The 11466-nt window shown below is 45.7% G+C and overlaps 1 protein-coding gene across 2 annotated transcripts; it reads right to left on the reverse strand.

The window, feature by feature from the left end:
* Window positions 1-2700: 2700 nt before the first annotated feature.
* LOC139422446 (suppressor of cytokine signaling 1-like) lies at window positions 2701-9424 on the reverse strand. 2 transcript variants are annotated; one of them, XM_071173622.1, is made up of 4 exons: window positions 9052-9424; window positions 5123-5260; window positions 4716-5044; window positions 2701-4062 (listed from the first exon to the last, which is right to left on the reverse strand). In XM_071173622.1, exons 2-4 carry the CDS (start codon window positions 5202-5204, stop codon window positions 3688-3690), a joined length of 786 nt encoding a protein of 261 aa, XP_071029723.1. In that variant the 5' UTR covers window positions 5205-5260; window positions 9052-9424; the 3' UTR covers window positions 2701-3687. The 2 variants fall into 2 exon arrangements, with proteins under 2 accessions (XP_071029723.1, XP_071029722.1); XM_071173621.1 differs by lacking the exon at window positions 9052-9424 and having other exon boundaries at window positions 3431-4062; window positions 4716-5204.
* Between the last annotated feature and the right edge of the window lie 2042 nt (window positions 9425-11466).

Raw genomic sequence — 11466 nt, forward strand, 5'->3', positions numbered from 1 at the left:
GACACAGCTTGGTTAGAATACCTAGCTAGCTCTATAAGGGATGTTTTGGTTCAACTTCTTTCAATAAGATGCAAATATGTCTCTGTCTCTCCATCTCTCTGCCTGTCTCTCTTTCTCCGCAGCGTGGCCTAGAAGACAGGAAAGAGAGGAGGTGAGGGGGAGGGGAGAGGTCCCACCACGGAGCTACAGAGTGACAAGAAGAGACCTGTTAGACTGGGATTGTCTCTCACACACGCACAGAGAGAGAAAGATACATTAAGACGAGGAGGATAGAGAACTGTACATCACAGTAGAGAGAGAGACGAGGAGGATAGAGAACTGTACATCACAGTAGCGAGAGATGGAAAGAGAACCAAACTGTGTTTTCATGTGGTCTGTCACCGGCTGTTTGTTCTGTTCTTTCTTAGTCTCTTCAGGGAAACGTGTTTGTGTGTGTGTGTGTTCCTGGTAATCGAAGGCTGCTAAGTGCGTGTGATGTGTGTGTCTAACCACAGCTCTTAAAGAGGGCTTGTGTTCCAGATCATGTCATTGTGTGATGCATTTTGGGTAAATTGTTACTGAACTGACTGATCTACCAAATAATAATGTGTCGTTATGACGACAAAATGGTCTCCTGAAACCGCGTCGGCTTCAATGTTGGAACAAGCCCCTATATTATTGAATTGGTAAGACAGGCCTACATAGCAGGGGAGACAGAGAGAGGAGTGAAAGGAGACAGAGAGGAGAGAAAGGAGACAGAGAGAGGAGAGAAAGGAGACAGAGAGAGGAGAGAAAGGAGACAGAGAAATGAGACAGAGAGGAGAGAAAGGAGGCAGAGTGAGGAGAGAAAGGAGACAGAGAGAGGAGAGAAAGGAGACAGAGAAAGGAGACAGAGAGGAAAGAAAGGAAATGAGAGGAGACAAAGGAGACAGAGAGGAGAGAAAGGAGACAGAGAGAGGAAAGGAGGGGAGACAGAGGAGAGAAAGGAGGCAGAGTGAGGAAAGAAAGGGGACGGAGATTAAAGGGGAGGATAGAGGAATGGAGGAGAGACAGAGATTAAAGGGGAGGATAGAGGAATGGAGGGGAGACAGAGATTAAAGGGGAGGATAGAGGAATGGAGGGGAGACAGAGATTAAAGGGGAGGAGACAGAGATTAAAGGGGAGGATAGAGGAAATGAGGAGAAACAGAGATTAAAGGGGAGGATAGAGGAATGGAGGGGAGACAGAGATTAAAGGGGAGGATAGAGGAATGGAGGAGAGAGAGGAGAGAAAGGAGGGGAGACAGAAGAAAGAGAGATATGAATATGAACGGCTCAGTGATAATGATGACATCAGGGAAATCCCATGTATAAACAGCACACCTGGTGTTTCTACATCAGTGACTGGGTTTGATATGAGATATCCCATGTATAAACACCTGGTGTTCTACATCAGTGACTGGGTTTGTGTTTCCTCATTGGCACGCCAGACGGAGAGAGAGAACAAGGCTCCTTTTTAGAGAATTCTGGGGAACCGTTGATCAAATAATGCTGAGATTGTGTGTGTGTGTGTGTGTGTGTGTGTGTGTGTGTGTGTGTGTGTGTGTGTGTGTGTGTGTGTGTGTGTGTGTGTGTGTGTGTGTGTGTGTGTGTGTGTGGACTTCCACAAAACTCTGTCCAACACCTGAAACTCTTCACTTCTCTAAACCTGAAATACTATGAATGAAACACACACAATCTCAGCATTATTTGATCAACGGTTTGGTCCTGGTTCTGTATTGGTCCTGGTTCTGTATTGGTCCTGGTTCTGTATTGGTCCTGGTTCTGTATTGGTCCTGGTTCTGTATCGGTCCTGGTTCTGTATCGGTCCTGGTTCTGTATCGGTCCTGGTTCTGTATCGGTCCTGGTTCTGTATCGGTCCTGGTTCTGTATCGGTCCTGGTTCTGTATCGGTCCTGGTTCTGTATTGGTCCTGGTTCTGTATTGGTCCTGGTTCTGTATTGGTCCTGGTTCTGTATTGGTCCTGGTTCTGTATTTAGTCATGTGACCAGTCGTCATTTGACAGGTTTGTGTTTCCCTCCTCGTCATTATTATCAGATCATTTACAACGAAGGTTATCGACCTTTCACCTTTATTAGTCATTACTGGCCGTTCTGACTAACCACACACACACACACCACACACACACACACACACACACACAGAAACACCACCCACACGCCGAGACATTCTGGTACCCGGCCCCTCCCTTCTTCTGACAGAAACATATTTTACTGACAGACCTTCTGATTCTTCACTTCTCTACATGTTCCTGTAATAGACCCCCCCACACACCACACACACACACACACACACACAGAGCGTTTACTATCATAGCTCAGCCCATCTGTCACATTGATGTGTCACTGCGGTTACCTACTGTACCCAGTGTTGTCACAGCAACCACACACACTGTCTCTCTGTCTGTTATACCTGTCTCTGTCTGTTATACCTGTCTCTCTGTCTGTTATACCTGTCTGTCTGTCTGTCCGTCTCTCTGTCTGTCCGTCTCTCTGTCTCTCCGTCTCTCTGTCTGTCCGTCTCTCTGTCTGTCCGTCTCTCTGTCTTTCCGTCTCTGTCTGGGGGGGTAGGACCGTCATTGTAAAATAAGAATTTGTTGTTAACTGATAAGGCGCATTAGAGAATAAAATATTGTCTAACAGCAACACACAGACCGACAGGAAGACAGGGCTGAAATATATATGTCATATTTATTATCCATTAAAACACCCCTAGAGGTAGTCTGCACAGCAGATATGATGCATAGTACACAGTTATACTCATTAGTACTACATAGTACACAGTTACTCATTAGTACTACATAGTACACAGTTATACCTGTTAGTACCAGAGAGTACACAGTTATACCCGCCAGTACTACATAGTACACAGTTATACCCATTAGTACTAGAGAGAACACAGTTATACCCATTAGTACCAGAGAGTACACAGTTGTACCCGGCAGTACTACATAATACAACGTTATACCCATTAGTACCAGAGAGTACACAGTTATACCTGTTAGTACCAGAGAGTACACAGTTATACCTGTTAGTACCAGAGAGTACACAGTTATACATACAGTACTGTAATATTGTGTAGCGTAAACATTCCTGGTCGTTGTAAAGATTGTAAACAACATTGTAAACATTGTAAAGTATTGATGCTGTGCTTGAGTTGTCGTCGCTACAGCGAACCCAGCCCTGCCTACAACGGCAGAACCAGTCCACTAATCAAACCGTCCACCTCACAGGGTCAGCGACCCGGATCAGAACACAACCAGAACCCCCGGTGGTGGTTCTGTCCACCTCACAGGGTCAGCGACTCGGATCAGAACACAACCAGAACCCCAGTGGTGGTTCTTTAATGCAGTCGCTCCATCACCTGGTGTTGTGGTCCACATATATACATACGGTCCCTTAAAAATCCTCCAGGGACCACCACCAAACCGGATAAACCCAAACCAAGTGTGACCTATGACCCTGTCGAGTAGTGCACCGTTTAGAGAATAGGGTGCGGTGTTGAACTCTGACCTCGTTACTAACCACGACCCGGTCTCTTAGTTTCAAAGCAACCGATCCAAATCAAGTCCCGCCTCAACGGCATCCCCTGTGACATCATATCCTGTACGTACCCTTTCAGTACCGACCCGATCCAAATCAAGTCCCGCCTCAACGGCATCCCCTGTGACATCATATCCTGTACGGGAACTCTAACAGGAAGTGTTTTAGGACTGGGTTGACGGGAACCCTGGCGACCCGTTCCACCTCACCGCCACACGACTCCGCGACCTGTTTCCTGCACAGTTCCTGGAGCGTAGGGCGCTGCTTCCTGTACGGAACGGTCAGGCTTTTCTTAGAGGAATTTATGTAGTGTTCGAGCAGGAGGAAGAGGCAGGGGAAAGAGTGCTCACTTCCTGCCAGGCTGAACCGTTGTCCCTTATAGACGATGCGTACGCTGACCGGGCCGCTAGCCGCGCGATAGGACAGCGTGAAGAAGACGTCTGTCTGACGACTGTCCCGGATCAAGAATGTTCCCGTGGCAACGTCCTTCAGTCGATTGTGAGCCTGCGAGAGGAGGAGGAGGAGGAGGACAGAATTAACATCAAAAAGATTTGGTTGTAAAATAAAAAATGACTTCTCCTTTAACTCCATGTTCATCTCGTTGGATTTTGAAATCTCTTATTTATCAGTTTAATACATTAATGACAGCTGTCTCTGTTCCTTTACTCTGACAATTATTGTTGTGAAAGGTTTATATAAATAACATTCAATCAAATGTATTTTTATAAAGCCTTTTTTGTGCTTATACAGAAACACAAAGAAACAGCAAGAAATGCAGATGTAGAAGCACGGTGGCGAGGAAATAAAACTCCCCTAGAAAGGCCCAGAAAACCGAGGAAATAAAACTCCCCTAGAAAGGCCCAGAAAACCGAGGAAATAAAACTCCCTAGAAAGGCCCAGAAAACCGAGGAAATAAAACTCCCCTAGAAAAGGCCCAGAAAACCTAGGAAATAAAACTCCCCTAGAAAGGCCCAGAAAACCGAGGAAATAAAACTCCCCTAGAAAGGCCCAGAAAACCGAGGAAATAAAACTCCCCTAGAAAGGCCCAGAAAACCGAGGAAATAAAACTCCCCTAGAAAGGCCCAGAAAACCGAGGAAGAAAACCTCGAGAGGAAACCAGGTTCTGATCAGATAAATTGATAAGATTGTGTAATTACCTCCTCCACTCCTAGCGGGCCCCAGTAGAAGCCGGAACGTTCCAACATGGCGGCCGTCCGAGTGATCAACAGGAAGTCTACCTTGCAGGGGAACAGAGGAAAGTGGGTGGGCACTGGGTCCAGGAGGGGAAGAGGGGGCTGGTGGTCTAACAGGTCTGGTCCTGGGATAGGGGACGCCACACACTGGTTGGATGGGCGCGGACGGTGTGACTGGGAGACTGATGATGATGACGATGGTGGTGATGATGATGGTGGTGATGATGATGATGATGGTGGCGAGGTTGCGTGGTGGTCCGAGTGTGGAGTCGAGAGGAAGGTGGAGGAGGCGCCTAGAGGTCTAGAAGGTGACGACGATGATGATGGTGGTGATGATGGTGATGATGTCGAGAGGAAGGTGGAGGAGGCGCCTAGAGGTCTAGAAGGTGATGACGATGACGATGGTGCTTTTGTTGTTGTGTCTTGTTCTTCCACAGCGCTGTGAGCGACCATCCTACAGGGGAGAGCGGTCCCAACCCTCTCCCATCGCTACACAGTTCCCTGGCATCCTGAGAGAGGGAGAGAGAGACCGTCAGACCACTACTACTACTATGACCATCCTACAGGGGAGAGCGGTCCCAACCCTCTCCCATCGCTACACAGTTCCCTGGCATCCTGAGAGAGGGAGAGAGAGACCGTCAGACCACTACTACTACTATGACCATCCTACAGGGGAGAGCGGTCCCAACCCTCTCCCATCGCTACACAGTTCCCTGGCCTCCTGAGAGAGGGAGAGAGAGACCGTCAGACCACTACTACTACTATGACCATCCTACAGGGGAGAGCGGTCCCAACCCTCTCCCATCGCTACACAGTTCCCTGGCATCCTGAGAGAGGGAGAGAGAGACCGTCAGACCACTACTACTACTATGACCATCCTACAGGGGAGAGCGGTCCCAACCCTCTCCCATCGCTACACAGTTCCCTGGCATCCTGAGAGAGGGAGAGAGAGACCGTCAGACCACTACTACTACTATGACCATCCTACAGGGGAGAGCGGTCCCAACCCTCTCCCATCGCTACACAGTTCCCTGGCCTCCTGAGAGAGGGAGAGAGAGACCGTCAGACCACTACTACTACTATGACCATCCTACAGGGGAGAGCGGTCCCAACCCTCTCCCATCGCTACACAGTTCCCTGGCCTCCTGAGAGAGGGAGAGAGAGATCGTCAGACCACTACTACTACTTATGATAGGATCTATGTTACCCTGACATCCTGAGAGAGGGAGAGAGAGACCGTCAGACCACGACTACTACTTATGATAGGATCTATGTTACCCTGACATCCTGAGAGAGGGAGAGAGAGACCGTCAGACCACGACTACTACTTATGATAGGATCTATGTTACCCTGGCATCCTGAGAGAGGGAGAGAGAGATCGTCAGACCACTACTACTACTTATGATAGGATCTATGTTACCCTGACATCCTGAGAGAGGGAGAGAGAGATCGTCAGACCACTACTACTACTTATGATAGGATCTATGTTACCCTGACATCCTGAGAGAGGGAGAGAGAGACCGTCAGACCACTACTACTACTTATGATAGGATCTATGTTACCCTGACATCCTGAGAGAGGGAGAGAGAGACCGTCAGACCACTACTACTACTTATGATAGGATATATGTTACCCTGACATCCTGAGAGAGGGAGAGAGAGACCGTCAGACCACTACTACTACTTATGATAGGATATATGTTACCCTGACATCCTGAGAGAGGGAGAGAGAGACCGTCAGACCACTACTACTACTTATGATAGGATCTATGTTACCCTGACATCCTGAGAGAGGGAGATAGAGACCACGACTACTACTACCACTTCTGATAAGATCTATGTTTCCATTAACTTGTCCAGTGATTATTTATTTTAATATATATTTTTTTAAATCAACATTTAGAACAGTTTTCCATAGAAAATAGAATACGACAGCTGCCTACTATGGTGCGTTTCCATTTAACACTGCAAATATGTAAGAAATGTGAACTATAGATCTGTCATTCTCATTGAAAGCAAGTCTAAGAAGCGGTTCATCTGTTCTATGTGCTCTATTTCTATGCTTCCCGTTCTATAAAAATTCATTTTTTTTTTGGCAGTTTTACTATCACCAGCTTCAAACAGCTGAAAATACAATATTTGAGGTTTTATGGGAAATGTAGTTCAGAGGGTTTAGATGTGGTACAATGATCCTCTACACAATGACTGCTTGTTTTGTCATATTTGACAAACATGGATAGATTGCAATAATTTACTTGTAAACTCCTGTAAATGGTGAAACCTGCCAGCCAAACAGAAAAGCAAGTCGAAAGCAATTCATTTATTTTAAAAAATTAAATAAATAAATACACTGTTTCCATCATCATTTGTTTTGGTTTTTTTTTAATAAAGAAAGTTAGACAGATAGAAAAATCCACCCCTGTTCAACGGATAAAATGTTGTCGACCTTTGGAAAATGTCTCCTATTTCTACCGTTTCCATGACACCTCTCTCCTCTCTCTCTGTCTCTCTCTGTCTCTCTCTCTCTGTCTCTCTCTCTCTCAATTTCAATTCAAGGGCTTTATTGGCATGGGAAACATGTGTTAACATTGCCAAAGCAAGTGAGGTAGATAATATATAAAGTGAATATATAAAGTGAAATATCTGTCTCTCTCTCTCATATATATATATATGTTGTTTGTCTAATTAAACCCGGCTCAATGGAAACCTGCCTAAAATGTCTACAGTTACCACCGTTAACTGTTAGTTTGTTTGTACCTCAGTGGCCTCGTGGTCACAAAGTGCTTTACAGAGACCCAGCCTAACAGGCCCCGTGCCGAGGCTAAGAAACAGCTGTCTATCTAGAAGTCAGTAATTATGTACAATGACATCAATGTTAGACGTCGACACAGCGCTGTGACGCGCCGTGAGTTACAACCACAACATCAGAGAACATTACAGCCGTCTGTCTGTCTACCTGCCTACCTTCCGGGTCTGTCTGTCTACCTGCCTACCTACCGGGTCTGTCTGTCTACCTGCCTACCTACCGGGTCTGTCTGGATCTGCCTGCCTACCTACCTACCGGGTCTGTCTGTATCTGCCTGCCTACCTACCTACCGGGTCTGTCTGTATCTGCCTGCCTACCTACCTACCGGGTCTGTCTGTATCTGCCTGCCTACCTACCTACCGGGTCTGTCTGTATCTGCCTGCCTGCCTGCCTACCTGCCAACCTACCGGGTCTATCTGTATCTGCCTGCCTACCTACCAACCTACCTGGTCTGTCTGTATCTGCCTGCCTGCCTACCAACCTACCTACCTGGTCTGTCTGTATCTGCCTGCCTGCCTACCAACCTACCTGGTCTGTCTGTATCTGCCTGCCTGCCTACCAACCTACCTACCTGGTCTGTCTGTATCTGCCTGCCTGCCTACCAACCTACCGGGTCTATCTGTATCTGCCTGCCTACCTACCAACCTACCTGGTCTGTCTGTATCTGCCTGCCTGCCTACCAACCTACCTACCTGGTCTGTCTGTATCTGCCTGCCTACCTACCAACCTACCTACCTGGACTGTCTGTATCTGCCTACCTACCTACCTGGTCTGTCTGTATCTGCCTGCCTACCTACCAACCTACCTGGTCTGTCTGTATCTGCCTGCCTGCCTACCAACCTACCTACCTGGTCTGTCTGTATCTGCCTGCCTACCAACCTACCTACCTACCTGGTCTGTCTGTATCTGCCTACCTACCCACCTGCCGGGTCTGTCTGTATCTGCCTACCGGGTCTGTCTGTATCTGTCTGCCTACCAACCATTTAACTAACTGATAGTCCCCCAGATGTTGGGTCAAACCTTTAAAACAATGACAACTGTTGCCAAGAGAACAAATGTGGATTGTAAACATTCTCCGTCCTAGCGAAGTAAATTGACGTTGATTTAAACCATCCCAACTCTAAAAGCTGTTCACAGTTAACTAGACTCCAGACAATAATGTTGTAGTTTATATGGCAGTAGATATTAGTAGTAGATATGTCCTAAGTTCGTCCTGTTTCACTGGCCCCAACCTTACCGCTATAAAGCAAATGGGGAATCATGTTTTAAATGAGTATATTATACTGGTGGTCCTGTTGACTGTTGTCTAGTCCCCCCCAAAAAATGTATTTTATGACAATATGTCATTTATTATGTAGAAAATTGTGTATTGTCAGGTTGCTTTATTACGGCGCAATTGAATTGCACAATAGTCAGTGTTGCGAAACAAAACTCAAATCTATTTGAAAGAAGAAGGTCAAATCCGCAATAGGCAGCCATGTTAAAATATTCTTACCGTTTTGCAAAACGAGTGCAATGTCGTTTTTTTTTCTGATGCACTTTTTATATTTTCCGACGCAGAATCCGTTTTTAATCACAGAATCCCAGCGGTATTAATCCTGTTATTGATCATCAATAAACGTCCAGACTAGTAGAGAGAAGACGCCGTACTCCGACGGTATAGTATATCCACATTGTCTGTCACCGCCTCTCTCTCTCCTTGTTGGTTTGATCATCTGTCCGCTGGTGATCGGTAAGGAGCTAAATAAACCTTCAGGACCGTACACTACACCAACACACATCCGTTTCGCTTTCGTTTTAAAGTGAACACCGTTTCTGAGAAATCCTCAGTAACTGTCCTCTCCGCCAGGGGTGTCTCTCTAGCTTCTCTCTGGCGGGTTTCGCTTCCAGTCAACATTTATAGTAAAACTGTCGCTTCACAGAAAAATAACCAGTCTCTTCACTTTTCAAACAGTGTCGTTGTGAAGCAGGAATCCACGTCAGTTTCAGTTTATCTGATGCCCTTCCCCCATAATACACTAGTGACCACATTCTGAGAAGCGGCCGATGGTTTTCGGAACTGTTTTTTCACATCATCTTTTTTAAACGTTCATGACAGAAGTCGTCTACTTGAGTAAAAGTCTAAAAGTATTTGTTGTTTTTTTTTTTTATATATACGTAAGTATCAAAAGTAAAAATATAAATCATTTGAAACGTTTTTCCGTAAAATAACATTTAAAAAAAAGAGAATGGTGCAGTCTGGTTTGCGTAAAATAATTGTAAACATATGTTGAGCGTCAGGGGGAAAAGGGATTCGGTAAAATGTATATACTTTTCGTCAGGAATGTAGTGAAATAAAAGCCAAATATGTCCAAAATATAAATACCCTTTGAAAACGAGTTAAGTAATGCTTTAAAGTAATTTTTATTTAAATTGTTCTAAATTCCCTGCCGGTGACTGTTATCAGCCCCTCACGACACCGGTGCTGCACACGCCGCTCCCCATCCCCCACAACCGGAGTTTGAGACATTTTATTTATTTCATCTTTATTTAACCAGGTAGGCAAGTTGAGAACAAGTTCTCATTTACAATTGCGACCTGGCCAAGATAAAGCAAAGCAGTTCGACACATACAACGACACAGAGTTACACATGGAGTAAAACAAACATACAGTCAATAGTACAGTATAAACAAGTCTATATACGATGTGAGCAAATGAGGTGAGATAAGGGAGGTAAAGGCAAAAAAAGGCCATGGTGGCAAGGTAAATACAATATAGCAAGTAAAGCACTGGAATGGTAGATTTGCAGTGGAAGAATGTGCAAAGTAGAGATAGAAATAATGGGGTGCAAAGGAGCAAAATAAATACAGTAGGGAAAGAGGTAGTTATTTGGGCTAAATTATAGGTGGGCTATGTACAGGTGCAGTAATCTGTGAGCTGCTCTGACAGTTGGTGCTTAAAGCTAGTGAGGGAGATAAGTGTTTCCAGTTTCAGTGATTTTTGTAGTTCGTTCCAGTCATTGGCAGCAGAGAACTGGAAAGAGAGGTGGCCAAAGAAAGAATTGGTTTTGGGGATGACCAGAGAGATATACCTGCTGGAGCACGTGCTACGGGTGGGTGCTGCTATGGTGACCAGTGAAATATACCTGCTGGAGCTCGTGTGCTATGGGTGGGTGCTGCTATGGTGACCAGTGAGCTGAGATAAGGCAGGGCTTTACCTAGAGACTTGTAGATGACATGGAGTCAGTGGGTTTGGCGACGAGTATGAAGCGAGGGCCAGCCAACGAGAGCGTACAGGTCGCAGTGGTTGGTAGTATATGGGGCTTTGGTGACAAAACGGATGGCACTGTGATAGACTGCATCCAATTTGCTGAGTGACGTCGCCGAAGTCGAGGATTGGTAGGATGGTCAGTTTTACAAGGGTATGTTTGGCAGCATGAGTGAAGGAGGATTTGTTGCAAAGTAGGAAGCCGATTCTAGATTTAATTTTATGATTGAAGATGTTTAATGTGAGTCTGGAAGGAGAGTTTACAGTCTAACCAGACACCCAGATATTTGTAGTTGTCCACGTATTCTAAGTCAGAACCGTCCAGAGTAGTGATGCTGGACGGGCGGGTAGGTGCAGGTAGCGATCGGTCGAAGAGCATGCATTTAGTTTTACTAGCTTTTAAGAGCAGTTGGAGTTTGAGGCCACGGAAGGAGAGTTGTATGGCATTGAAGCTCTTCTGGAGGGTTGTTAACACAGTGTCCAAAGAAGGGCCAGATGTATACAGAATGGTGTCGTCTGCGTGGATCAGAGAATCACCAGCAGCAAGAGTGACATCACTAATACACTGCTAAAAAAAATAAAGGGAACACTAAAATAACACATCCTAGATCTGAATGAATGAAATATTCTTATTAAATACTTTTTTCTTTACATAGTTGAATG

This window comes from Oncorhynchus clarkii, chromosome 12 (assembly GCF_045791955.1).
Source record: "Oncorhynchus clarkii lewisi isolate Uvic-CL-2024 chromosome 12, UVic_Ocla_1.0, whole genome shotgun sequence".
NCBI lineage: Eukaryota > Metazoa > Chordata > Actinopteri > Salmoniformes > Salmonidae > Oncorhynchus > Oncorhynchus clarkii.

Excerpts from the sequence above, each read along its gene's own strand:
- LOC139422446 (XM_071173621.1), bottom strand. The coding sequence starts at position 5,204 with ATGGTCGCTCACAGCGCTGTGGAAGAACAAGACACAACAACAAAAGCA. Across the intron at positions 4,063-4,715 it reads GCCCGCTAGGAGTGGAGGAG|GCTCACAATCGACTGAAGGA; the intron begins GTAATTACACAA and ends CTCCTCTCGCAG.